The sequence below is a fragment of the Caretta caretta genome, chromosome 23 (assembly GCF_965140235.1).
Source record: "Caretta caretta isolate rCarCar2 chromosome 23, rCarCar1.hap1, whole genome shotgun sequence".
In the NCBI taxonomy this organism is placed as follows: Eukaryota; Metazoa; Chordata; order Testudines; family Cheloniidae; genus Caretta; species Caretta caretta.
Genome location: NC_134228.1, coordinates 13,695,908 through 13,723,131, shown reverse-complemented (window position 1 = coordinate 13,723,131; position 27,224 = coordinate 13,695,908). Strand labels below are relative to the sequence as shown.

Below are 27,224 nucleotides of genomic sequence, written 5' to 3'. Positions count from 1 at the left end.
TGGGCTGGGCTGCCAGGAACTTGGGGGGGGCTTTAAGGAAAACAATAATAACCAAAAAGAAAAGGAGTACTTTTGACACTTTAGAGACTAACCAATTTATCTGAGCATAAGCTTCTACACTTTCCACTGCATGCATCCGATGCAGTGAGCTGTAGCTCACGAAAGCTTATGCTCAAATAAATTGGTTGGTCTCTAAGGTGCCACAAGTCCTTTTCTTTTTGCGAATACAGACTAACACGGCTGCTACTCTGAAAATAATAACCAGACTCATGCCAAAAGACTCATGAGAGCTGGCAACACTGTGTAAAAGCCTCTCAAGGCGGGAGCCTGAATTTCCACCTTTGATTCCCGCAAAACCCCCGAGTCTGGAGTCGCCCCAGGACGAGGGACAAAGCACCAGTAAAATGCCCGGTTTCTAATGCACCAATAACAAAGCGTTTGAAAGCAGGAAATCGATCACCGCCCTCCTCGGGAGGCGCACGGAGAAAAAAAGGGGCGAGGGAGAGAAATCGGGGAGCGATTTGTGCACTGTTTAGTCCAACTGTGAGCTGGGGCCCCGGGGAGCTGACCTGCACGAGCCTCTCCGGGGAAGGAAATTAAATTGGTTTTTATTTCCAAGTGTGCAACGGGTAAATATTCAAAAGCGGGGGGTCTCCACAGCCACTGACGTGCGGGGGGTGCAGGGATGGTGGCTCACCGGCTTTGGGTGCTGGGCAGTGAGAAATAAACCTCTCCGTCCCCTACAGCTTTTGGGGGGGGGGGGCCTTGAAGGGGCTTTGCCTCCCAACCGTGTTTGCCGCTTCTCGCTGTGCCACACTCGAGCGCCAAACTCCCCTTTTTGAATTTAAAATTACCCGCGGTGTTCTGATTGGCTGAGAGGCGAAGGCCGCCGTCTCTCATTGGTGAGAGCCGGAAGCGTCCTTCTGTCAGGGCGAGGGGAGGGAGACGCAAGGGGTGACTGCGGTTCTCACTCAGGTCGGACTCTGTGCTATATAAACCCCTGCAGGCTGCCAATTTTTCTGTATAGCGGTGGGGTTATTAGCTGTGTGTTTGCGAAATGTCTGGGCGCGGAAAGGGCGGTAAGGGGCTGGGGAAAGGTGGTGCTAAGAGACATCGCAAAGTGCTGCGGGATAACATCCAGGGCATTACGAAGCCTGCGATCCGCCGCTTGGCTCGCCGCGGCGGGGTGAAGCGCATCTCGGGGCTGATCTACGAGGAGACCCGCGGGGTGCTGAAGGTTTTCTTGGAGAACGTGATCCGCGACGCGGTGACTTACACGGAGCACGCCAAGCGGAAGACGGTGACCGCCATGGATGTGGTGTACGCCCTGAAACGCCAGGGGCGCACCCTGTACGGCTTCGGAGGCTGAGTCGGCTCTTGACTCCAAAAACTCATTTTCTAAGGTCCTTTTAAGGGCCACCCACCGGTGCACGGAAAGAGCTGGGTTTGCTCAGACTGGGCAGGGGCAGGGTTGTGGGGTCTGTGTGTAAATTACAGGTTTGGCTGGCTTTACAGGATTACACCCTGTTTCTATTGAGCGTCTTCTGGCTAAATGGGTCTTTTAAATGCTACAAACCCACTGCACAATTAATGCTTCATTGCTACTTTGCTAGCAGTCTCTTGCGGTCTGCTTTTGCGCCTGTTATCATTTACCATTCACAGTTCTCTACAGTAGTTCACTCTGCTCCTACAAAACATTAGTCCCGTATGTTACCCAGAGATCCACATTCTGCTGACTAGGATATGCTACCCTGTTGGCACATCCGTGCAGCGGGAATCTGTCCCCTCTGGGACCTGGTCCAGCCACTGATCCTGCAGCTGCACCTAGCTTCCTGCACACTCCGTGGGTCAGTTCTGGCCAGACCCAGGAAATTCAGACTCTGCCTCTGGTTACATTTGTGCCGCTATGAAACTTCTTAAAGCGGCTGGTGAGGGGTTGTTTTGCTTCAGCACCCAGGAGCTTTAGCTGCACCCAGAGATCCCTTGGCTTTCCAAACTCCCACCTGAGCTGCTGGGGGTGGCTGCCATGCTCTGCTCCACCCCCTTGCTCCCCTGGTTCCTCCACCAGGCACTGGGGGGAGCTCCCGTGTCCCTGAGGGCCCAGGAAGGTGGCTGAATGGCCTGGTGCAATGGAGGGGAGTCTGAGACACTTGGAAGCATAGCACAGTGGAGAAGGGCTGGGTCCCCTGGTGAGCCCCTGGCAGTACAGGCTCCCAAGGGTGAGGTTTGCACAGAATAAGCACCATTCTGGCACCCCCTTGTTGCCTCTGTCCCTAAAACTGGGCACCCAAATTCTCAGTAGAACTCGGGGGCCAGGAGCCCAGAACTCCTAAGGCCTGCCTAGGTGAGTCCTGGGGTTGGACGGGAGGGGGCTGCCAATGGCTGATACATGACAGCATCAAAAGTGCCCGTTGACCTGTAGGGTTGTTAGCGTGTTCATGATTCAAATCCACATTAAACTTGAAGCTGGCCTGGCCTGATTAAAAACATGACCCACCACTTCCCAGTGAAACAGAAAACTTTATTGGGGGGGCGCGCGGGAGGGATGAAAAACCAAGTGCAGCATGAGGAGAAATCGGGAGCCAGAAACAGGTTCCCTCCTTGGGACCAAATCATGTCACCAGACATCAAGGAGCGTTTAACAGAGCACCTGCCCATCACTGTGCCTTTCAATACAGTACAATACGGATTTCTATCAAATACTCAAGACCCCAGCAGAGGGTCATTTTCCACAAGTACCTACAGGCAGCTGGCCGGGGGGGGGTTGCAAAGACACAGAGGGGGGAAAAACAAAGCACTGTCTGAAATGCATTGTTTTTGTCATTGGCAGCATGTTGAAGCAGCCAGAAAGGAACCGTGGGAGTTTGATCAGTGGCAACGCCTGCGTGAGGAACTGTCCTTTCGGAAGAATGGGACCAGTTCACAGACTCAGGTTTGCCCGTCTCTAGGGCCGAGCCTGGCTCTGTCTTCATACGGCCCCCCTGCAGCACTATCGGGCGAATCCTCTGCTACCACCGGACCCCTTAGGCAACCTGCCGGCTGCACTGGGACACTGGCTGCCACCCACATTTAAAGCTCACTGTCCCCCAGCTTTGCACAGGCCCTCTCTAATGTACACGGTGCTAAAAATCTGGCCGCAGCTGGCAGCCCAGGGCTCCTGATGCGACTACTGCAGAAGGGAACAGGCTTGCAAACCGCCCCCCGCCCCCTCCCACCCACACACACACACTAGAGACAGGGTTGACATGGGGAACAGTCATGGAGCAGGGTGATGTATCAGGGACCGAGAGCGAGGGAGGGAGAAAACGAGCTGCCAAGCAGGAAGATGAGATGCAGAGACGCTCCTAGAACAAGCTGCTGAATGTAGAAAATCAGGGAACAAGGGAGGAGGTGAAATAAGCAGCCCCAGTCCCTAAATACTAATACCACACCCCTGGACCAGCCCCCCTCTCCCCAAATAGCAGCCCTTACCCAGAACGCCCCTGACCAGCCAGCTGGGGGACCCAGTGCGGCTGTCTACACTCCAGCTTAGGTGGGTGTAACAAGTCGCTCAGGGATGCGGAAAAGCCACACACCCCGAATGCCGTAAGTTACACCGACCCAAGCACCGGTGTGGACCTCCCCAAGCTTCTCCCACTGACCCAGCTACCACCGCTCATCGGGGGCGGATTAATTAAGAGCTCTCTCCCGCCGTCAGCTTCGCGCAGCTCCTGAAAATGGACCCTGACTCTGTCCACTGGGCAAAAGGGGTGAGACGAAGCGAGCAAGACAGAGTGCAAAGAGGCGCAAGCAAGCGAAAGACAGGGGGCCTAGTGAGGAGAGAAAAAAGAAACAGCAGCACAGAATTCATGTCCCCCGCAGATTTTCTTTTCCCCGCCCCGTAGAATAATCGATTCTGCCGGGGAGGCGCGACAAGGCCAATGTGCCCCCTCCCTCGCCGCAGCTGCTGCTCCAGCCCCTGGTGAGCGAAAGGTGCCCTGCAGCGCCTCCCCGGCAGAATGGATTATTCTACGGGGCAGGGAAAGGAAAGTCCGCGGGGGACGTGAATTCTGCGCTTATGTTTTTGTGAAGAAGCCAGGGGGAACAACCCTCCCACTTTCAAAGGGAGCCAGGAGCGAGACAGAGAGAGAGAAAGCGAGCACAGCAAGGCGGGACGAGCAAAAGGGCCGAGCAAGAGCAAGCGAGCAAAAGAGGAAGAGCACAACAGGAGAAACCGAGCGAGCAAGCATGCAGGGGGCAGGTAAGCAAAGGGGCCAGCAAGATAGGGCGCAACAGTAGAGCAAGAGAGAAAGACAGAGCAGCGGGGGGAGCAAACCGGAGCAGAGACAGAGAAAGAGCCAGCCAACGGCGAGGCAAGTAAAGAGCAAGCGGAGGAGAGCGAGCGGCAAGCAGGGGAAGAGAGCGCAGCAAGCAGAGGCGAGCAAGTGAGTGCATCGCTGGGTGCGCAAAGGGGCCAGCATGCGAGAGCGAACAAGAGCGGGCTGCCAGGCAAGCAAACAGCAGCACCGAAGACAGAGAGCGAAACGCCAGGCCGGCAAAGGCGTGAGCGAAAGGGGTGAGGCCAGGGGTCAGTAAAAGTGGAGCAGGGGCAAGAGAGAGAACGTGGCAGGACGAGCAAACGAGTGAGCGCATCTGAGCAGCCTGGCAAGCGAAGGGGAGAGCAAGCAAGACCAAGGCCGGGCTACATCACCCCGAGTGATCTAACAGGCTGATTTAAATGCCGGTGTAGCCAGCGCTGTGTGGCCAGAAACGAGCCAGACCGGCAGGGTGAGCAAAGGCAGGGATGGGTGAGGGCACAGAGAGCAGGAGACGGGCTGGACGAGCAAAAAGGGTGCGTCGGGGCAAGCGTGCGGGCGAGCAGGCACGGGAGAGGGACTGGAGCGGAGAGGCGCGTGCCGGAGGGTGAGTGCATGGCCAGCGCTGGGAGGAGACGCCCGGAGAGAGCAGGGCTCAGTCAGCGAAGGAGCGGACGCGAACGCCTGCCGCTGGGCGAGCGAAAGACACGCACCATCGCAGGCGAGCAAGGCGGGGGCGAGCGGGCTGGAGCTAAAGCGAGGGAGAGCTAGCGTAAGCAGCCGGGCGAGCAAAGGGGAGAAAGATCCCGAGCCACGTCGGCGCAGACAGAGGGGTCCCTGCATTGCCCCCCCCCTTGCCTTTGCCCTAGGGTTTGTCACACACACACACATACAGCCCCCCAGCAGGCCTGGCCCACTGTGAAACAACCCACAAAGCAGGAAATGCTGGGGGGGCAGGATGAGAAAGGCCACACCCTGAATGCAGGGTGGGGGGACGGGACTGCTGTCAGTGACCCCACGGGGGCAGCAGGGAGTAAAGCCCTCCATGCTCTCACTTCCCCAGGGTCTGAGCCTCTGGGCCCACAGAGGCAACCTCACGGTGGCGGGCACCTGACGGGGAGCGATGCAGCCAGGAGCCCTACACTGAGGACAGGTCTATCCCGGTTGCCCGTGTGGCTTTCCTGCTCCATACGACTGGTTCAGCTTGTGGGGGGGGACCCGACATCTCACCCGCCCCATCCTGCCACGAGCTGGGTCCTGCTCCCAGGTGGCACAGGGCAGTGGGGGCTGCGCCCGCCTGCAGACACCAAGACAGGCCTGGGTGAAGCCGCTAGGGGGTTGACCTCGCTGTAATGCCCTGTGCCGAGGGGCCGGGACTCCTGCCAGGAACCAGCCGCGGGAGGAAGGGACAGAGCAGGGAGAGGCGAGAGACAGAAACACAGCTCGAGAGAGACAGAGTGTGAAAGGACAGAGAGAAGAACTGAGATCAGAGCTTTATTACAACACGAGAAAACGGGGAAAGGAGAAAGACTTTGGCAGTCACGAGCTTTCCCTGAGAGACTGAGCTGGGGCGCGAGGCTGGGAGAAGACCCTGAAATCCGCCACGGTTCAAACACCTCAGCACTCAACCTGCTGTCAATGCGACCCCCCAGCCAGGGACACCACATCAGACAGGCCCCCCTACCTAGTTCTTTGCTGAGCACAAAAGACCCCCCCCCCCCAGCACCAGTGCGGAGCCGAAAGAGCGCAGGATGCATGCGGGAGACAGGAGCAATGCGGGTGGGGAGAAGGCTGCAGAGAAATGGAGAGAGACGGGGTAGGGGGTGAACAGCGGGGAGAGCTGGGCACTAGCTGGAAAAGGAATTCAGTCAACATCAGGTCCCAGGGGCCAGATGCTGGAGATTCAGTCCCATCTTCCCTGCTTAGCTGAGGCCTCTGGCCACAATCCTGGGCCCTGATGGCCTGTGATGGGATGTTAGATGGGGTGGGATCTGAGTTACTACAGAGAATTCCTTCCTGGTGAGTCTTGCCCCTATGCTCAGGGTTTAGCTGATCGTCATATTTGGGGTGGGGAAGGAATTTTCCTCCAGGGCAGATGGGCAGAGGCCCTGGGGTTTTTTCGCCTTCCTCTGCAGTGTGGGGCATGGGGTCACTTGCTGGAGGATTCTCTGCACCTTGAAGTCTTTAAACCACGATTTGAGGACTTCAGTAGCTCTGACACAGGTCAGGGGTTTGTTACAGGAGTGGGTGGGTGAGATTCTGTGGCCTGCATTGTGCAGGAGGTCAGACTAGACAATCACCATGGTCCCTTCTGACCTTAAAGTCCAGGAGCCTCTGAGCCCCAGGTTTAGAATTTCCCTGGCTTTTCTTTTTTCACCAGCCTCTACGGCAGTGGTTCTCAACTGGGGGGGGGATACTGAGGTCTTCTGGGGGGTACGTCCACTCAGCTAGCTAGTTGTCCAGTTTTACAGCAGGTGACATAAAAAGCACCAGCCAAGTCGTTAACATTTCATACAGACGAGGCCTGGCTTATGCTGCTCTCTAGCCTGTATTCTACGGTAACGTACTGCGGGGATTCACACTGTATTAGACATTTACTCACGTGTGCAAGCCAGGGCTAAAAGTCTCAGAGAGTATGTCCCTCCCGTGCCCCAACGTGCTCTAAAAACCCCAGAGGGGTTGGAAATATTGACCAGAGCAGCAGCTGAGTGTAAACCCTGGGGCGAGCACATTCAGCAGGTTGACGTCGTTTTTAAGAGGGGTGAAACACGGGGGTAGGCAAGACAAATCGGACGCCTGAACGGGGTACGGTCAGCAGGGAGGGTTGAGGACCACTGATCGAAAAGACCAAGCCCCACTCGGTAACCCCCTTACGGCCCCGGGTGTGATGCAGGCGTCGGATATTAAACACTGGCCAAATTCACCCTCATCTCCACTCCCTGGTGGGCAGCGGTGTTCCCCTCTCTGCATGTACCAACCCCATTGTCTCTATGGCCAGGGGACCGGGGCCAGGCAGGATCTGGGTAACAGATGCTGGGGCCAGGTGGAGTTCCACAGGGGGATTCTGCGTAACGGGTCTGGGGTGCTAGGGCTGGACTGGGTGTCCCGACCCGTCCGGGACACTCTGTGTTGGGAGCAGGGGACTTGATGTAAAGTGCCCCCCCCCGGCCTGTCCCTATCCACACCGAGATCTCAGAGCCCACTGCCCAGGCCCCTTCCCGTCATGGCCGCCGGCCTTCGCAGCCCCTGGTTCCTCAGTACGGCGTGAAGCGGTTGTACCCTCCGCGGTACAGGCTGGCCTGCCGAGGCAGAGAAGGGTCCATTAGCATCAGCTGTTCGGTGGGGTGGGGCATAAGGGGGCACAAAGCGGGCATGGGTGGGGTGAGAGAGGGAGGGCGCACAGGCAGGGCGGAGTGCGTGTCTGGGGGCGGGCTGCCTGGCAGGGTCTGGGGGGAGCGGTCTCCCAGATGGGACTGGTGTTCTGGACAGGGTGGGGGAGGCTGCCAGGCTGGGCTTAAGGGCATGAGCGGATCTGTCCAGGCAACCGCCTCAGCCCGTGAGCAGAGCCCCCATCCTGGATAGGACCAGTCTGTCGGCTGGGGGCCGCGTTCAGGGAGACCCTCTGCCAGGGAGGAGCAGGGCCACCCGTGAGGCAGGGAGGGGGCGAGGGCGTCGGAACGTGCCAGCCTGACGTGGGGTGAGACAGGGAGAGGAACGGGGCTGGGGGGCAGTCCCGACGCGGGCCGGGGAGTCCCGCCGGCTGCTGCTCACCATGGCTCCGACGCCGTAGGCTGGAGCGACGGCGTGGTGGTAAGGATCCGCCGTGGTGTAGACCCGGCCGTACCTGGGGGAACCGAGCAGAGGCCGGTGTTCGGGAGTGAGCACGCGCGGGTGCCCACGCCCACACAGCCAGCTACGCGAGGAGGAGCTGGTCACACCAGTGCCCGAACCGGCGGGGAATCAGCCCCTCCCACTCCGAAAAACGGGCCCCGCACTTTTAAAAAAAGGAACATAAGGGCAGCATTCATGTCCCCTCCCGATTACTTTCTCCCCCTGCAGAACAATTGACTCTCCCGGGGGGAGGCGCTGCAGTTACACCTTTCGCCCACCAGGGGCTGCTGCGGGCGCCAGAAGAGAGGGCAGCCGGCGCACGGCCGGACGGGGGACGGGGAGGGGGCGCGCTGGCCTCGGGGGGGCGGGGGGGCCCCCGCTTCTACGGCGCCCTTGGCTGGTACTCCCCTCGCCCCGACACTTACCCGTCGGTGTACGCCGCTGCGGCCGCCCCGGGGGGTTGTGCCACCCGGTACGCTGCATAGCCCTGAAACAGCCGAGAAGGGGGGTGAGCCCTGGGTCCTGAGCCCCTGGGTCCTGCACCCCCACCCGTGACAGCCTCCAAGGGCAGAGCATGGCGGGGGTGGGGGGCAGCTTCCCTAATCGCTCCTGTTCCACAACGAAGGACCAGGGCTCCGTCCGCCAGCTCATTCCCGGGGAGCAGGAGTCTCCGTGCGCACCCCAGGGAGGAAAGGGGCACTGAGGGCACTAAGGGGGTGTGTGCGGGGGAGGGGGTGTCCAGTCTCAGGCTGTAACCCCTCCCCTTTTCCTCCCTCTGAGGTTGAGACAGACGGAGCCCTGGCCACTGCGGATTCCCAAACCCCAGCCCCATACGCTGGCACAATCTGAGCCGCCCCCCCTCACACACACACACACCCCTCCCCGGAGTGTGGGGCAGGGATTCAGGAGCCCGGGATGACCCCGCAGCAGCCCAGAGAGACAGGGGACCCGTGGGGGGGGGAGGGAGGGAGACGTGCCCCACACTGGTACAGTCCGGGTATAACCCCCACACACACACACACACACCCCTCCCCGGAGTGTGGGGCAGGGATTCAGGAGCCCGGGATGACCCCGCAGCAGCCCAGAGAGACAGGGGACCTGGGGGGAGGGGGGGGGGGAGACGTGCCCCGCACTGGTACAGTCCGGGTATAACCCCCCCGCCCCCCGCCACACACACACACAAACACGCCCACCAGCGCGCCAGGGACTTACATAGACGTCGGTGCCGTATAGCCCATCCGGGTACACCACACTGTGGGGAAAGGAGATGCATCAGCTCCGGCCGTAAGCCCCCCACCAGCACTGACTACACTCCCCTACGTCCCCGCCCCAGCTCCAGCTCCTCCGGCCGCGGGGGGCACAGAAAGTTCCCCTCCAAAATTTTATTCCTATGCCCCCTCCGCCCTCCCGACCACCAGGATCAACCCCCACGCCCCCCACAAACATCCATTCCCGCCGGCACCCCCCACGGCCCCGCTGGCTCACCTCCCGTAGGCAGGGACGGGCGACGGGGCGGGAGCTGCCCGGATAGGGCTGTAAATGGCTCGGCCACGGCCCCGCAGGCCCCCACGATAGGCCAGCGCCGCCGGGGCCACCATCGGGTAGGGGATGGTGGCCACTGGGGACAGAGCAGATGGTCAGCACCGCAGGGTGTGAGTGGGGGCGGGGGGGATATAGGGGGCGACAGGGGGATGGGAAAGGGACAGGGAGGGGCAGGCACGGGCAGTGGGTATAATCGGCCAGGGGAGGGGTGGGGGGCCCCACCCACGCTCTGCCCTGAGCCGCAGCCCTCGCTCCCCCCTCCCCCAAAACTGGTGGGGGCTCGGGCCCGCCACCGGCCATGGTGGGGGGTGGAGGGGGCTCAGGGCTCCGGGGGGAGATGTAGGGGCAGGGCCTCAGGCTGAAAGGGGAGGGGCTAGCCTCCCTGAAAGGGGGGGGTTCACCCGCCGCCCGTGATGGGGGGCATCATGGCAAAGCAGGTGACAGGGGACGTAGTGGGGGCAGGAACAGAGAAAATCCTCGTGGGGCAGGACGGGCCAGGAGGATGGAGATGCCGGCCGGGGGGGGCAGGCTGGGGAGACACAAGGGCAGGAGGGAGAGAGGAGAAGTCCCACCTGTGTAGAGGTCGGGGGCATAGACAGCGCCAACCAAGGGGTTGATCTTCCAACCTAGCCGCAGAGGGAGACAGAGAGAAGGGGGAGCATCAGAGCGGACGGAGGGGCCCCAGCCCCCTTCCCTCCCTGCCCCCCCCCCACACCCCCCAGGTCGGCCCAGGGCACCGGCCTCTCCCCACAGACCCTGCCTGGGGCACGTCAGAGACAGGGGCCGCCGTGGGACGGGGGCCAGCAGCAGGAGGGGCCTGCAGCGTGGCTGAGCCAGGCTGGGGGGCGGGGGGGGGGGCCCTGCCGGGGGGGGGGGAGGGGGAGCCACACCTCACCTCCCGCCCCCGCCCCCTTGTACCGTTCACCGCAGGCGCTGCCGGAGGCTTCTTGGTGACCACACGGGCCGTGGCGTTGTTCACCTGCCGGGGGGAGGGAGGGAGAGGTGAGCGAGTCTGGGGTCACGGCAGAGCCTGCCCCCCCCCACACCGCCCCGGGGCTCAGAGCCAAGACACCGGACCCCACCCCTGCCCTGCGCGCAGGGGGTCCCGCCCGTAATACAGGCCCCCGAGCAAACTCCCTGTGCCAGCTCCCCACACACACACCCCCCCGCACCAGCCGGGCACAGAGCAAAGCTGCCCCCCCCGAGTGAAACCACCTGGGTTCCCCCCCCCCAACGCGCCACGGGGCACTGACCTCAATTTTCCTGCCCTCCACAACGGTGCTGTTCAGCTTCTCTCGCGCCTGGTCGGCGTCCTGGCTGCTGTCGAAGGTCACAAAGCCGAAACCCTGCAGGGCGGGGAGAGGCCGGGGAAGGATGAGGCCGCGGCTGGCTGGGGAGGGGGGGGCCTACGGGGGGGGACACAAGGGGTCATGGGGCTGCCCTGGCCAGGCCCCGCTGGGGGCTTTTAAACCCTGCCACGTCCCCCTCTTTTGTCCCCCTCGGGCTCGAGGGGTTCCCACCCCACACAGCTCCTCCTCCGCCCAGTGACACACACACACCGCGTCCCTCCCTGCCCCACGTCCCGGTTCGCGCCCTTCTGGGTCCTCCCACACGGGGGTCAGCACCGCGGCCAGCCCGGGGCAAAGCCTTGGCTGCAGAAACCCAACCGTGCCCCCGAGCCACAGCGGGCGGGCGCTGCCCACTGGGTGGGCTCCGCTTCCGGACAATCCAGCGGCTGCCCCCCCCTTTCAGCAAGGCCAGGAACGTCCCCCGCCACCACCAGCCCCTGCTGGGACCTCCCCCTCCCGCCCCCCCCGCCCACACCGGCACCTCCGCACCTTAGAACCACGTTCATTGAAGATGATTTCCACGTCTAGGATCTTCCCGAATTGCTTGAAAAGGGGGGCGGGCGGGCGGAGAGGACAAGACAGGAATCAGTGACCGACCCCTCCAGAACCCAGTGGGGCCCTGACCAACTGTGGGGCCCTAGAAGGGCCCTGGGTGTCACACACACACACACACGGACCATGGGTGCTACACAACCCCCACCCCCCCGAGGCCATCTGGGCCACAGGTGGTACCTTGTCCCCTCATCACCACGGGGCTCGCTCACACACACACCCCATCTCTCAACCCCCGGACCATGAGCTCTACACCCCCACGTGGAACTCACCCCAAACATCTGCCGCAGGTCGGGGTCACGGAAGCGGAAGGGGATGTTGGAGACATGCAGCCGCTTGGGCTGGGATTTGCCGTCTTCGCTCTCCGCCTCCTGGCCATCTGGGCTGAGAGCGGCTGCGGGACTCTCCTCAGCAGGCTGGAGGGAACCCCAAGAGATAAACCGGACAGAGCTGGGGCAAAGAGACGCTGGGATCCCCGGCTAACCCCCACTGGAGCCCCAGGATCCCATTACACATGCACACACACCCCAGGATTCCCTGATATCCCCCCTCCCCTGGAATTCCCCGTTAACCCCCACAATGGGATCCCATCAGAACGGCCAGACTGGGTCAGACCAAAGGTCCATCTAGCCCAGTGTCCCGTCTATCGACAGTGGCCAGTGCCAGGTGCCCCAGAGGGAATGAACAGAACAGGGAATCATCAAGTGATCCATCCCCTGTCGCCCATTCCCAGCTTCTGGCAAACAGCGGTTTAGGGATACCCAGAGCATGGGGGTTGCATCCCTGACCATCTTGGCTCATAGCCATTGATGGATCTATCCCCCATGAATTTATCTCCTTTTGTTTAACCCAGTTCTACTTTTGAGCTTCACAACATCCCCTGGCGAGGAGTTCCACAGGTTGACTGTGCGCTGTGTGAAGAAATATTTCCTTAGGTTTATTTTAAACCTGCTGCTTATTAATCACACTGAGTGACCCTTGGTTCTTGTGTTATGTCAAGTGAAGTTATAACACTTCCCTTCTTCCTTTCTCCACGCCCTTTGTGATTTTATAGATCTCTATCGTATCCCCTCCTTAAACATCTCTTTTCTATATTGAACAGGCCCGGGCTTTTTAGTCTCTCCTTGTTTGGAAGCTGTTCCATACCCTTCGTCATTTTTGTGGCCCTTCTCTGTACTTTTTCCCATTCTAATATATCTTTTTCGAGATCAGGCAACCAGAACTACACGCAGTATTCAAGGTGTGGGCGGACCATGGCTTTATATGGTGGCATTATGATCTTTTCTGTCTTCTTATCTATCCATCTCCATGTGGTTTCTAACGTTGTTCACCTTTTTGACGCTGCTGCACACGGAGTGGGTGTTTTCAGAGAACTCTCCCCAATGACTCCAAGATCTCTTTCTTGAGTGGCAGCAGCTAATTTAGATCCCCTCGTTTTGGATGTGGAGTTGGGATTATATTTCTCTTGACAAAAGACGCGTTGACTCTTCCCCAACAAATTATGTTCATCTGTGTGTCTGATCATTCTGTTCTTTACTAGAGCTTGCTACTGACGTCAGGCTTAACGGCCTGTAATTGCCAGAATCGCCTCTGGAGTCTTTTTTAAAAATCAGAGATACATCAGTCCTCCGCCAGGCACCTGGTCCAGAGGCTGATTTAAGCGATCGGTTACCTGCCGCAGTTATCAGTTCTGTGATTTCACATTTGAGTTCCTTCTGAACTCTTGGGTGAATCCCATCTGGCCCTGGTGACTTATTGCTGTTTAATGTATCAAATTGTTCCAGAACCTCCTCTACCGACACCTCAATCTGGGATCGTTCCTCAGATCTGTCACCTAAAAAGCATGGCTCAGGTGTAGGAATCTCCCTCCCATCCTCTGCAGTGAAGACCGATGCAAAGAATTCATTTAGCTTCTCCACAACGGCCTTGTCCTCCTTGAGGGCTCCCTTAGCACCTCGATCGGCCAGTGGCCCCACTGATTATTTGTCAGGCTTCCTGCTGCTGATGTACTTTAAAAATTTTTTTTGCTGCTAGTTTTGTGTCTTGTTAGCCGCTCTTCAAATTCTTTTTTGGCCTCCCTAATTTTACCTTTACGGTTGACTTGCCAGAGTTGATGCTTCTATTTTCCTCAGTAGAATTTGACTTCTGGTTTTTGAAAGACGTCCTCTCGTGTCTAATCACACCTCAGTTATTTAGCTATGGGCACAGGGTTTGTTTGTTTTGGGGGGAGGGGTCCTCTTACCTTTTTCTTTAAATTTGGGGGACTCATATACTTGGAGCCTCTATCAGGGGGATTTTAAAAAGTTTCCATGCAGTTTACAGGCATTTCATTTTTGTGACCGCTCCCTCCCTTTGCCACCACATCAGGATCTCCTGCTATCTACCCTGGGACCCCAGGAGTCCCTTTTACACCTCTCCCCACTGATATTCCCCTTTCCCCTCCCACCCTGACCACCCTTGTCCTGCAGCACCTCTGCACTGGGGAGCTGCGGAGGGAACAGCCTTGACCATTTCACTGCAGGTTCAGTATTTCACGCCCATGTTCCTTCAGATAGTCGGATCTGAGCCACTGAAACCTGCTGGGGGAGCTGCAAGTGCCGTCCCCACGCCCTCCATCCCCTGCAGCGTGGCGTGTGAACCAGGATCCAAGGACCTGAAGAACTGCCCCAGCCGTGGAGACGGGCCCCTGGGCCCCCGGCATCGACGCCGGCCGGGACCGAGACGGCAGCTCTGGCTCCTGATTCCCAGGCCCAGGAGCAGGGGGTCTCCGGCCCCGTCAGCGTACAAGCCGGGGCGAGGGGGAGAGGGGATCCAGGGAGATTCAGGGCCTCTGGCTCCCAGCCTCCACGGGCCCACGCCGAGAGCCAGGTGTGCCCCGTTGCTGGGCGCAAGATGCTGAGCTCGGATCCCCGCCGTCGGGGAGCAGGCATGAACACACCCAGAGGTCCCGGGCTGTTGGGTTAGTACCCGGAGCACACACGCCGGCACAAGCAAGGCAGTTAGTGAAGAGAAGCAGGGGGGTTTAGTGGGGGAGAGGGGGCCGGGACCGGCTTTTTCACTGCGCTAGGAGCTGAAGGAATCCCGCCCCCAGGGACGGACGCTCTCTCCTCTGTCCATGCAGACGGCTCAGCTCAGCCCAAGGCCTCAGATCTCAGACATCCTCCAATGCACGGGCCAAGATGCCGCATCCGGGGTCCGTCCGCCCGCCGGGAGGGTGTCGCCCACCGCCCGGAGCACAGCCGCCAGGTCAGAAGGCGTGAAACTGATTAACCCGGCTGGAGAGACGGGGTTGAACTTGTCTTTAACCTTCTCCCTGCGTTCACGCGGGCGGGGGGGGGATGTGTGTGCACGTGGGTGTGCATGGGTGTGCGTGCACACGGGGGTGGGCGTGCACATGGGGGGGATGCGCACATGCCCATGTACCAGCCCAGGCATGGGGCTGCGTGCAAATGTGGGCATGCGCATGGTGAGGGCGCGTGGGGGTGAACACGTGTGCACACAGTGGGCATGTGCAGGTCTGGGGGGTGCAATGCTCACGCAGCAGGGGTATCTGCAGTGCAAACACCCCCGTGCATAGGAGTGAAGCGTGGGTGTGCACACTCAGCTCACACGCATGGGAGTAGGGGCGTGCATGCACGGCCTGACTGTATGTGAAGTGTCGGTGCGTCCGCGTACCACGCAGGTGTGTACAGCATCTGTGCAGCGTGCAGGGGTGTGCAATGTACATACACCCACGGGGGTGGGTACATGCCGGCCTGTGTGTGCGCACGATTGTTTGAAGCGTCCCTTTCCCTCGCCACATGAACGGTCAGATGCCCTGCAGCCAAACCCGATGCTCTGCCCTGGGCAAGGGGGTTGACCCAGGCAGCTTCCCTCTCTCTAGCTATGCCCCCCCCCGCCCACCAGCCCTCCCTTTCCCTCCCCCAGCTCTGCATGCACCAGTCACCTAGCCCTGGAGTCGCTCCACTCTTAAAGACAAGTTCAACCGAGATCGCCCCCACCGAAGCCCAGGGACAGTATCCAGCCGGGAGGGGGGACGGGGGGGTGAGGGGTGCAGAGAGAAACTGAGGCAGGCAGGTGCGGCGCCGGGGGTGAGTAGGGATGATCGACGCGGATCACGGATTAATGCTACGAGGCCCGAGAAACGTGACGAATTCCAAGATGCCTGGAACAAAAACCTGCTTTTGCCGGGAGATCTGCCAGAACCGCTGCCAACACCCCGGGGGGACCCTAGCCGGAGAGGGGGGGAAGAGACAGAGTCATTCGCCACATCGCTAGGAGTCAGATCCGCCGGCTGCCGCAGAAGGAGAGGCCCTCGGAGAAGGAACAAGCCGCCGCCCCCCGCCAGGCCTCGCACGGGCGCCCCGGGGATCTTATCCCACGCGAGCGTTCGCCGCCTTCCCTCCTCGCCGGGCTGGGAAGGTTGGCGGGCGCGGCTCGGGGGCGGGGTAAATTTTGCAGCCTTTCCAGGTGGATAAAGGTCCCAACACCCCCCCATGAGAGCCGGGCCCTGCTTTTATCTGGGCGTAGCCGCAGCGTCTCACGGGGGGGGGGGGTTCCAGGTGCCACTCGACGGGCAAAGATCTTTCTGATTGCAAGCCAGGCCTCGAGGACCCATTTCCCGGCGGGCAGGAGGCGAACGCTCGGCTGCAGAGCTTAAGCAGTTACATCACGGTGCACACTACAGCCTTGGTCCCACGCAAGGGCCCTGGAGCCTTTCCAAAAGTGGGGGGCACCCTGAGGCCCCCCCAAACCCCTCCCCTTTCCCCCCAAGGGCCTGGGCCCGCCTGACCCCCGCCCCAGAGGCCCTGCCCCCAGCCAAGCCGGAGTGGGGTTGGGGAGAAAGCAGCCCCCTGCCTGTGTCCCCGACGCCCGGGACCCCTGCCTAGGGCAGGTGGAGGGACCCAGACTCCCCACAGCTGCCCGCGCAGCTCTCCCTGACCTGGCTCCGGCCGTGGGGGGCAGGGGGCCACGATGATAGGAGCCAGGCCGGGAGCTGTAGGGTGCCGGCATGGACCCTCCAACTCCACCTGTCCTGGGCCGGGCGGGGAGCCCGGGGGCCGGAGACACAGGTCAGGGATTGCTCTCAGCTGCCCTGCACCATGGGCAGGTGGAGGGTCCGCGCGGCCCCCATAACTGCCTGCACTCCCCGGCCAGGCTCCATGCTCGGCGGGGAGGAGGAAGAGGAGGGAAAAGAGCCACTCTCAGCAGCAGGGAGGCTCCCAGGAGGGAGGCAGGAACCTTGGCCGGCTGAAGTTGATAGTGTAGACATGCCCTGCCCAGTCACCCCCCACGTCGGCGCTGAATCCCCGAGACCCAGTCTGTCGGGAGTCCATAGAGGATTCGAGCACATTGTTGCAAACTCTCCCACTATTTGGCCATTCTCTTAAATCCCCAGGTCTCAGAGTCATGTGATTATGAGCCGATCTCAACAAGCATTGACCATATAAAAACCCCTCAGAAACCTGGATGCTTCTCGCCCACCTGGCTGAGGAGAAAAGGTGGGAAACGGGACCTGAGGCCGAGTGCACAGAACCCGCTGTTGGCTGTTTTGCTCATCTCACGATTTTGGGGGGCACCGGGGTGGGGGGGGGGGCTGCAATGCTGATGTCACGGGTCTAAAGCGACCAGCTCAGCCTGGCAAGGGGGGAAAAGCGTCTGCCTTTGGGGGGGCACGGCCCCCCCTTGCTGGCTCCACAAGGTGCTGCAAACAGAGAGTGCCCAAGTGACAGCTTCCAACAAACCCAGGACTCTGGGGGACCCCTCCCCCCCCACAACTACAAAGGTCCCTTCAAAATCTGCTGCCCCCAAGCTCCTTCCAGACTCAGCCCGGACCTCCTGGATTCCCGCTCCACACACACCAGCCTGGGGGAGCTGTCCAACCCCCATCTACGGTACGCAGCTCTCCTGCCCCCCAGCCCCTTCCCGGGGTCCCGTGATCGGTACCGCGCTGCTGGCTGCTGCGTCATTTACCGTCCCTGGTCCCTCGGCGTCGCTCTCACCCCAGGGCTGGAAGGCTCTCATCTGGCAAAGGGGCCGCACCCCTGGTTTGGTGTGGGGGGGGGGGGCGCAGGGTCGGTTGCTGCTGAGCGGGGTGGGGGTGTGGGGGACTGTTTCTATGGCACAGAGGCATCTGAAATCTGCGGGGGGGGGCTGAGTAGGGGGGAGTGGAGGGCTCTGTGCCACCCCATTCTGGGTGTAGGGGGCAGGTGGGGGGCACCAGAGATCCCCAATCAGTGCAAAAGCCCCGGGGTGAAGGGGGTGAGGGAAGGGGGGCACTGGTTCTCAGCACCCACCTCAGGGCTCCAGCCCTGAATCAGCAGCCCCAGGATTAGGGGGTGTCCAAGGGCATCCATGCAGCCACCCACCTTCTCCCCCACCCCCATGTCCGTGCTGTCTGTCTGGGGACCCCAAGCAGCAGGGGCACGATCCGGATTGATGAGCAGCCCAGATGACGAGAGGGGGGCAGACTCTCGGGGGGAGTGAGGGGGGCTCCCTAGGGCAGGGAAGTGTCTCACTGGGGTTCCCAAGGGAAGGGGGGGCGTGGCCCCTGTTTCCCACTGGGGTTCTGAGGACACCGCGTCCTTCCCGGAGCTGTTTGTGCATTTGTGGCTGGGCGTGGGGGGGTCGGGGGGGCCAGGAATGCACCATTTGTTCCATGTGGAGATAAACAGCTGCCGGCAGTGTGGGGGGGGGAATCCGATCCGGGCAGGGCAGGCGAGTCCATGACCCAATATGGGCAGAGAGCTCCGGAGCCCAGGCCAGAGGACGCCTAGCTGCCCCGAGACCGGAGGACCGGGGGGGGGGAAGGGGGGTCACCGTAGCCCCCAGCACTGGGTGAGGCGGGGGGCATGTGTAACACCGAACCTCGGGCCTCTGGGGCTGAGGGCACCTGGCTGTCAGCCAAGGCTGTGGCGTAAACGCATTTTATCTCCAAGGGGTCTCGGGGTTTGGGTTACCCGTGCCCCCCCTTTCCCCCCACAAACGCACAGATCTGGGCAGCTGAGGGTCCAGGCAAGGAGGGGGGGTGGGGGGTTAAGATCCAAACACCCCTGGGCCCCCATCACCCCAGGCTGGAGAGATTAACCCCTTCCCTAGGCTGGCGTGGGCCGAGCGGGGGCACCAGTACCGGGGGGGGGGGGGCTGGAAAGGGACCCAAGGCCATATTCCTCCCGTCCCCCGTGGCCCCAGATCCCAGCCCCACATGGGCCAGGGCAAGCCCAGCCCCTCTGCCGCTATGGAGTCGACACCGGTGCCCTCCAGCCATGCCCCCAATACGCCTCCGATGGGTGACACTGGGGGGCAGAGAACAGACACAGCATAGTGCCCCCCCCCGATCCTCCCCCTATGGGCCCTGGGGGGCAGAGAATAGCCACAGCACTGTGAGCCCCAACCATGCCCCGACCCACCCCCTGGGGGGCAGAGCCTTTAGGCCACCTCCAGCTACCAAGGCCCCATGCCAACATCTCTGCCCACTTGACACCGGAGAGGGCCGGATTCCCGGGGGAGGGGTTTCTGGGGGGAGCGGGAAGGTGGGCACAGGGAAGGGGACCCGGATACCTGGGGGTGGGGCCTGAGACACTCAGCAGAAGGAGGGGGTGGGAGGGCGAAGGGGGCCGGGCACTCACCGCGGGGGGAGGAGGCAGGGCTGGCCCCAGGGGCTCCGGCGGGGCGGCGTGCTCCGGGGGGGGCTGGCCAGCCGGGTAGAGACACAGGCCGTGCTCGGCGGGGGGCTGCGGCGGGTAGTCCTGCAGGGCACCGGGCGGGCGGAACGGCGGGGCCAGCCGGGCCGGGGCCGGGGGGTACGGGGCGGGGTACGTCTGAGTCATGGGGTCGGCGGGGGCAGCTGCATCCTGGCTACCCTGCCGGGGGAAAGAAGAGGAGAAGTGAGACCCGGAGCAGGGGGCCAGTCCCTCCCCAGTCCCCACTTAGCACTGGGGAGAAAGGGGCCCCCTGGCCGGAGTAACAATCGGACATCGACGACGGCAGAGCTGAGAATAGAACCCAGGAGTCCTGGTTCCCCACCCCCACCCCTGCTCTAATCACTAGACCTCCCCCCACCCCCAGATCTGGGGAGAGAACCCAGGAGTCCTGGCTCCTATCCCCCCCCACTCTAACCCACCAGCCCCCACTCCCCTCCCAGAGCCAGGAAAGAACCCAGGAGTCCTGGCTCCTGGCCCCCCTCTGCTCTAACCACCAGCCCCCACTCCCCTCCCAGAGCCAGGAAAGAACCCAGGAGTCCTGGCTCCCAGCCCCGCCCCGCCCCCGCTCTAACCCAACAGCCCCCACTCCCCTCCCAGAGCCAGGAGAGAACCCAGGTGTCCTGGCTCCCAGCCCCCGCTCTAACCCAACAGCCCCCACTCCCCTCCCAGAGCCAGGAAAGAACCCAGGAGTCCTGGCTCCCAGCCCTGCCCCGCCCCCACCGCTCTAACCCAACAGCCCCCACTCCCCTCCCAGAGCCAGGAAAGAACCCAGGAGTCCTGGCTCCCCGCCCCCCTCTGTTCTAACCACCAGCCCCCACTCCCCTCCCAGAGCCAGGAGAGAACCCAGGAGTCCTGGCTCCCCACCCGCCTCACTCGACCCACCTACACTGAGCACCAGCCCCATCCCAGCAGCTGCCTGGGGCCGCCGGCCCGGCTGGGGGATGCTGGGGGGATGTAGCCTTTGTCCCCCAGCCCAGGGGCTATAAGGCCAGTGGGATGCAGACCCCTCCCCTCCTAGCAGCAGCCAATGGGGAGCGGGAGGGGCTGTGGGGGGGCGTCCCATTGGCTGCCCCTTATCGACCCTCCCCCCGCCCCCCGACCCTATTTGGGCTATGGCCTTTTTCAGCTGTTTGAGGATTTTCTAACCCTCCAGGGAGCAGCCCGACAGCTGCAGGATCTGCCGGGCCCCCCCCGGGACACCCCCCCTCAGTACCCCCTCCCAGGGAGAACCTGCCCCCCCAGGGGCCCCTCACAGACCTGGGGAGTCAGTGTCCCTGCCCCAGCCCCCGCCCTACTCGCTGCCCCCTGGCCCCCACCCCAAGCGCGGGGGTGAACGCAGCACCCTGCTCCCCGGGGACTGGGCGGGAAGTGAGGGGTCCCTCCATCTCCCTCCGCACCCCTCCCTCCCCCCACTGCTCCCTCCATCCATCCCTCTCCGCCCCCTCCCACCTGCACACCCCTCCATCTCCCCACTCACCCCTCCCTCCCTCCATCCATCCCCACCCCTCCCTCCAGCTCCCTCCGCACCCCTCCCACCTGCACACCCCTCCATCTCCCCACTCACCCCTCCCTCCACCCATCCCCACCCCTCCCTCCAGCTCCCTCCGCACCCCTCCCACCTGCACACCCCTCCATCTCCCCACTCACCCCTCCCTCCACCCATCCCCACCCCTCCCTCCCCCCACTGCTCCCTCCATCCATCCCTCTCCGCCCCCTCCCACCTGCACACCCCTCCATCTCCCCACTCACCCCTCCCTCCCTCCATCCATCCCCACCCCTCCCTCCAGCTCCCTCCGCACCCCTCCCACCTGCACACCCCTCCATCTCCCCACTCACCCCTCCCTCCACCCATCCCCACCCCTCCCTCCCCCCACTGCTCCCTCCATCCATCCCTCTCCACCCCCTCCCACCTGCACACCCCTCCATCTCCCCACTCACCCCTCCCTCATCTATCCCCACCCCTCCCTCCATCTCCCTCCGCACCCCTCCCACCTGCACACCCCTCCATCTCCCCACTCACCCCTCCTTCCATCCATCCCCACCCCTCCCTCCATCCCCATCTCCCTCCTTCTCCTTACACAAGAATTCTTCCATCCCCCCCACACACACACACACACACTGACCTCCCCCCACATACCCTCTCTCCCTCCCCACGGACACACCTGCCTCCCCCCAACCACCCCTTTGGGATCTGAACCTCTCCCGGGTTCAGCCCGGTCCCTACCTGGCCTGTGCCCCGCTGGGCTAACCGGGGTGGGGACTGGGGAGGTTGTTTCCTTTGTAATAGCCACTCGCACTAGATGGGAACAGCCCTGGCCCTGAGGTCCCCGTCCGGCAGGGTAAAGGGGCTTCAGCCCCCAGCGCCGTTTGGCCCCCGCGGGGACCGGCCCCCCGCTGCCTTCGCGCCATGGCACCTGCTGCGCCACCAGGCCCCGGCCACGATTCGGAGCATCATTCGCCGACTTGGCGACTGGGCCCTGGGCTGACGCGGGGGCCTGCCAAAGGCCGAAATGCCCGGACTTGACTTCTCCGGCAGTCACGCAAAGACTTGGGGTCCCCTGGGCTCCAGATGGGGTCGGTTCCCCCCACCCCAAACACCCTTTTTCTGGGGGGGGGGGAATGACTGTATAATAAAGCGGCAGGAAAACGTCTGGTGAGCCAAAACCGTAGCCGGCGTAATGGCCGAGCTGAGGGTTTAAATCGGGGGTGGCCAAACCATGGCTCGCAAGCCACGTGTGGCTCTTTAAGTTCAAGTGTGACCCATAGAGCCCCCCCACCCCCACCCCCACGCCCCTGCCCATTCTCCGCCTACCAGACTGGAGGGGGGACTTGGGGTTTCTGCCCTGCGGGGAGAGGGGCCTGGGGGTTTCAGCCCCGGCAGGCGCCTCCCATGGGGCAGAGCCCTGGGCCCCCCTTCCCTGTAGGGCAGAAGCCCCGAGCCCCACCACCGGGCAGAAGCCCCGAGCTCCGGCAGGCGTGATTTTGAAGCCTCTGAAGGTTGCCGTGGGCCGCTCGGAGGGCAGCAAGTTTGGCCACCCCTGGTTTATACGGCTCCGGCACGTTTCTCTTAAACCCTCCAGGCTTTCCCCCATTCCCGCTCTCGAGGCAGGGCCCGTGGCTCCTTCCCCACGGCTTTCGGCCGCAGTGATGCGTCCCAAGCCAACCGCTGTCAAGCAGACGGGGCGAGCGGACGCGGGACAGTTTTGTGGAGACGACAGCCCCCGGGGGTCCTCCTTGCGGGGCAGCAGAGGGTCCCCGAGAAGCGGCTGGGGCCTGAGGCAGAGCTCTGACGGAGCGGGGGGAACAGCTGCAGCTGGGGGGGGGTTATTGCAGACGGGTCGCTCCGAATGCTGGGAGCAGGGGGGATAAAATCAGAGCCGGTGCTGGCCCAGTGAGGGCCCTTAGCAAGAATATTTGCCCCCCCCCCCCAAAAAAACCCCCACAATCCTAAAACAGGCAGGTTCTTAGAATAAAAAGTGAAGGGGGGGGGGATCTTGCTGCTCCAGGTCCTAAGCACTGGCTTAATCTGCCAACCTCACCCCCCATGTGGGGCCCAGCCTCTCATACATAGATAAGACCCTCCCATCCACGTCTCCCCCCCCCCAGCCCCAACAGCTGCTTTTAGAAGCCGCTATCAAGGCATCTGGCTGGATATAAATAGCAACATCTTCCCCAATCACTCAAGGCCTGGTGGGGAGGGGGGCCGAGGGGGAGATGTGGGGGGAGACAAAGGCCCATGGGCCCTGCCCCTCTGCATTCCGGTCCCCTGGAGGAGTGGGAGAGATGGGGGGGAGGGACAGGGATGCCACAAACCCTCATCACCCCTGCCCCTGGGGTGTCTCTAACCCGGGAGTGGGGGCAGGGCTGCATAAACACAATGTCCTCAGCTCCCCCATTCCCTAGGGGCTGGGTCCCCCCTTCATGTCGCACTTGACAACAGCCCCCTCCCACGTGGGACAGGCTCCGAAGGGCGGGGATCGGCGATGGGTCTCAGGAGAGGTGCCCGTGGGGGGGAGACAGGTGCAGCAAGGGGTCAGGGATTGGGGGTGGGGGTGCCGCTACCTGCCCCATCTTGGAAAGCCACATCCAGGGGCCAAGTTGGCCAAACACCACGGCAGCAGACTCAGACCGGACCTGAGAAAAATGCCCCTCCGGCTTGACCTGTGGAACTCCCTGCTACATGATTGTGCGGAGAGCACAAGTTTAGCACGGGCTGCCCACTGATATGGCGAATGCGATCAGCCAGAGCGTGACAGGCTGGAAGCAGAAAGGACGGCGCCCCTGCTTCCTCTTGCTTTGGGGGCAAACCCCGACCCGAGGGAGCTGCTGGGGGAAGTTTCCCCTGGGAGCTGGTTATCCCCCCGAGCTGTGAGTTTCTGGCCCCTTCCTTTGTTGGGAGATGGAGCTGTGCCCCTTTCATCCAGTCCCCTCCGTGCAGCCCCAAGGCACAGCGGGGTTCCAGCGAGAGAGGCAGGGGGTGGCGTGGGCGGGGACCTTTGAGCACGACTTACATCGGGGCTAACCAGGCCAGGGGGAGCACAGACCAGCAAGGGCTCCTGCCCCGCTGCAGAGGTGGGCGAGCATCCCTCTGCTCGAAGGTCAAACCCCCAAGGGTAAGGGCAGAAGGCGTGAATCCTGCAGCCCTTGGGGGAACTCTCAGACCCGGAGAAGCTGAATTTACTAGGCCCGGCCTCTCCAGCCTTCCCCCAGAGCTGCAAATAGCTCTTCCCATACATGGCCACCCGTCTCCGCTATCTGACCTCCCGGGAGACGGAGGCCCCCCGAATGGAGACGAGGAATCCAGGGAGCAAGGGGTTATCTCCCTGCGGTGCTGACAGGTGCGCGGTGTTACAGACGCCCCTTCGAATTCCCCCGGGGGGCTCCTGGCTCCCGGGCCTGGCCGGTCACTGCCGGGGGGGCACAGATACGCACACACACACAGATGGGAAGCGGGTACCTGAACCAGGCCGGGATAGCACTGGGGCACCTGCGGGTAGACGGGCAGGCTGTACGGGTGTAGCACGACGGCCGGAGAGGACAGCATGGCTCGTAGGCCCCGGCCCCACACCGGGCGGCACGGCGAGGGTCCCGCAGCCCCGGCAGCCAGCTAAGCGGGGTCCGTCTCTCCGCCCCGAGCTGTGCGTTTGGCACTCGGCGGAGGGGGAGGGAGCCGGGGGCTGAGTGGCAGCTGGGACGGTGCCACTGAGCGACACCGACAGCTGCCGGGCCTTGGTGACGCTGCTCCAGGTGCGGGGGGCCCGGGCCCCCCCCCACCTCCCTCCTCGGAGACAGGGCCGGGCTGACCCCAAAAGCGGCTCCTGCTCCCAGCTGTTCCCAAGCACCTGCTCCAGAGCCCCGCGCGGGCGGAGGGGTGAGAGACAAGTCCTGGGCACAGACCGCCACGTGCCTGGCACAGACGCGCAGCTCTCCGCAGCCGGCGCCCGCCCCCAGCCCCAGGGACTTCCCCGGCCAGCGACAGGCCCCAGCCCCAGACGGAGCCCAGCCCCAATCCCCCCACCCCCACAAAGACACCTCCCCAGTGGTGAAAGCACAATCGCCAGGGGGCTCCAACCTGCCACACAGGCACCATCTTCACCAGGGGTTCACTGAGTAAGGGAGGGGGGCAGGGAGCTGGGACCCTTCCCTGGGGGGCTGGAAGCAGGTGCCAAAGGTGTGGGGAGCGGAAAGGGCCTGTCTGCACCTTAGCAGCATAGAACCCAGGGATCTCAAAGTCTCAGCTGGGTGACCCCCCCCGACCCCACATCCCTTGCTCCCACCCCCCGCGCTGCCCTCAGTTTCCTCCCCCCGCAAAGAAACCCGGCACCGTCCCCACCCCAAGCAATGACACCAAGGCAGCGTCAGCGTTGTGTCCTTTATCATAAACTTTGCAAGCACTTGTAGCCGAGCCCAGCAGGCACCAGGGAAATGGGGCCGGGCACCCTAAGCCAGCTTCTCCTGTGGCCCCACGGTGCCTCCTCCAGCTGCAGGGCCCGTGGGGTGAAGGGCCCCCCCCAGTGCACTCCTCAGGGCAGGCGGGATGGGGTATCTGATGCCAGTGCCAGGGAGGGCTGTGCCTAAGCTGGATTCAGCGTGTGGGTCCTGCCCCCCTCCCCACCCCCCGGCAAGGCTGCTACGAACAGTCAGGATCTTTGGTATCCGCAGCGTCACTCCGGGTTCAACCAGCCACCGGATTCCTCCACGGCCCGGGATACGACCAACAGCACTTCGCAGGGGCCCTGGGACAGGAAATCCTGCAGGAAAGCCCTGGGGGGAGGGGCAAGGAGATGGGGGGGTCAGAGCAGCCCCTGCTTTGCACCCCGTCTTACACATCTCGCCACGCTCCTGCCCTGCACGGCCCCCTCGTCCAGACCCCGACGCCCTCCCCCCCGCACCTTAGCTCTGCTCTCTGCACTCCAGCCACTTCTGCCCGTGCCCCCTTCCCCCCCCCAGCTCTCCGTGACCTGCCCCCGCTTGCCCCCCCATGCCTGCACCACCCTCCTCTCCCCCCCACATAGCACCGTAGGGCTGGAAGGGACCTTGCGAGGTGTCCTAGTCCAGTCCCCTGCGCTCACGGCAGGACTAAGTATTATCTAGACCGTCTCTGACAGGGGTTTGTCCAGCCCGCTCTTAAAAATCCCCAGTGACGGAGATTCCACCACCGCCCTGGGCAATTTATTCGGGTGCTTCACCAGCCTGACAGCTCGGAAGTTCTTCCTAATGTCCAACCTGAACCCCCCTGGCTGCAATTTAAGCCCACGGCTTCTTGTCCTGTCCTCAGAGATTCGGAAGAACAATTCTTCTCTCTCCTCCTTGTAACCGCCTTTTCTGTACTTGCAAACTGTTCTCATGTCCCCGCTCCGGCTTCTCTTCTCCAGACTAAACAAGCCCCAGGTCTTCAATCTTTCCCCAGAGCTCATGTTTTCTAGACTTGTCATCATTTTTTCTTGCTGTCCTCTGGACTTTCTCCAGTTTGTCAACCTCTTTCCTGAAACGTGGCGCCCAGAACTGGACCCGATACTCCAGCCAAGACTGTCTCAGCACGGAGCAGAGCGGAAGAATCACTCCTCGTCTCTGGCTTACCACACTCCTGCTGCTACAGCCCAGAATGAGGTTTGCTTTTTTCACAACAGTGTTACACTGTTCACACCCCCTCCCACCTGTCATTTACCCTGAGCTCCCCCTCCCTGCCCCCGGCTCCCCCCACCCCCTGCCTGTCACCCAACCTTGAGCTCCACCCACACCGCCCCCAGCTCCCCCTACCCGTCACCCACCCGAGCTCTCCACCCCCAGATTCCCCCACCCCCTGCCCATCACCCACCCTGAGCTCCCCCTCCCTGCCCCCAGATCCTCCTGCCCGTCACCCACCCCTGAGTTCCCCCTCCCCGCCCCCACATCCCTGCCACCCCCAACCCATCCCCCACACCTGAGCTCCCCCTCTCCGCCAACACAGGCCGGGGCCTTCAGCTTGGAGTCCAGGTTGTAGTAGGTGCCTCCCACCTGGCGCACGGCGATCCAGTGCTTACGCCGCACGGGCAGGGACACGAAGCCCAGGGACACGTTGGAGGGCACGTTCACGATGAAGCCGTAGACCCGGCTCAGCGCCAGCTGCTCCAGGGGCCTGCCGGCGGGGGGCAGAATTAGGGGTTACACCGAGACCGAAGGAGGGGTTGCTCCAGAGAAACAGCCAGAGGGGGACACGATGGTGGACACACAGCGGGGAGGGGAAAGCAGACGGACAAGGAGGCCCCGGGGCGGCAGGGAGCATCCTCCAGGCCCAGGGTATTTCAGGGCCGACGTTGGCCTCTCAGCTAGGGTGACCAGATGGCCCGATTTTAGAGGGACAGTCCTGATTTTTTGGGGGAGGCTGTGTCTTATATAGGCACCTATCCATCCCCCCCCCCCCCCCGGTCCTGATTTTCCACCCTTGCTGCCTGGTCGCCCTACTCTCAGAG

The 27,224-nt window shown here is 62.5% G+C and overlaps 3 protein-coding genes across 8 annotated transcripts; 1 reads left to right on the top strand and 2 right to left on the bottom strand.

Moving 5' to 3' along the window:
- The first annotated feature begins 1,040 nt into the window (after positions 1–1,040).
- On the top strand, positions 1,041–1,605 carry LOC125628334 (histone H4). The gene has a single exon (XM_048833304.2). The coding sequence runs from the start codon at positions 1,058–1,060 to the stop codon at positions 1,367–1,369; it is 312 nt and encodes a 103-aa protein (XP_048689261.1). The 5' UTR covers positions 1,041–1,057; the 3' UTR covers positions 1,370–1,605.
- Positions 1,606–5,773: 4,168 nt separating this feature from the next.
- Positions 5,774–24,616, bottom strand: LOC125628322 (RNA binding protein fox-1 homolog 3). 6 transcript variants are annotated; one of them, XM_075122477.1, is made up of 12 exons: positions 24,230–24,616; positions 19,198–19,431; positions 11,842–11,985; positions 11,507–11,560; positions 10,922–11,014; positions 10,564–10,647; positions 10,241–10,294; positions 9,612–9,744; positions 9,339–9,378; positions 8,552–8,613; positions 8,067–8,139; positions 5,774–7,594 (listed from the first exon to the last, which is right to left on the bottom strand). In XM_075122477.1, the coding sequence occupies exons 1-12, from the start codon at positions 24,314–24,316 to the stop codon at positions 7,471–7,473; spliced, it is 1,182 nt and encodes a 393-aa protein (XP_074978578.1). In that variant the 5' UTR covers positions 24,317–24,616; the 3' UTR covers positions 5,774–7,470. The 6 variants fall into 6 exon arrangements, with proteins under 6 accessions (XP_074978578.1, XP_048689247.2, XP_074978580.1 ...); XM_048833290.2 differs by having other exon boundaries at positions 10,587–10,647; positions 24,230–24,614; XM_075122479.1 differs by lacking the exon at positions 24,230–24,616 and adding an exon at positions 20,155–20,262.
- A 514-nt stretch (positions 24,617–25,130) lies between these two features.
- JOSD2 (Josephin domain containing 2) lies at positions 25,131–26,890 on the bottom strand (the record flags this gene model as incomplete). Its single annotated transcript, XM_075122629.1, is given in 2 exon segments — positions 25,131–25,536; positions 26,696–26,890. Coding segments are annotated over 2 exon segments (295 nt in total), but the record flags the coding sequence as incomplete, so codon positions are not given.
- Positions 26,891–27,224: the final 334 nt, after the last annotated feature.

Bases quoted from the DNA above. Each gene is read 5' to 3' on its own strand.
- LOC125628334 (XM_048833304.2), top strand. From the start codon at position 1,058: ATGTCTGGGCGCGGAAAGGGCGGTAAGGGGCTGGGGAAAGGTGGTGCT.
- LOC125628322 (XM_075122477.1), bottom strand. From the start codon at position 24,316: ATGCTGTCCTCTCCGGCCGTCGTGCTACACCCGTACAGCCTGCCCGTC. The intron at 11,015-11,506 runs GTGCGGAGGTGC...CCCGCCCTGCAG, and splicing joins TCAATGAACGTGGTTCTAAG to GGTTTCGGCTTTGTGACCTT. The intron at 8,140-8,551 runs GTAAGTGTCGGG...CGGTTCCCCCAG, and splicing joins GCAGCGGCGTACACCGACGG to GTACGGCCGGGTCTACACCA.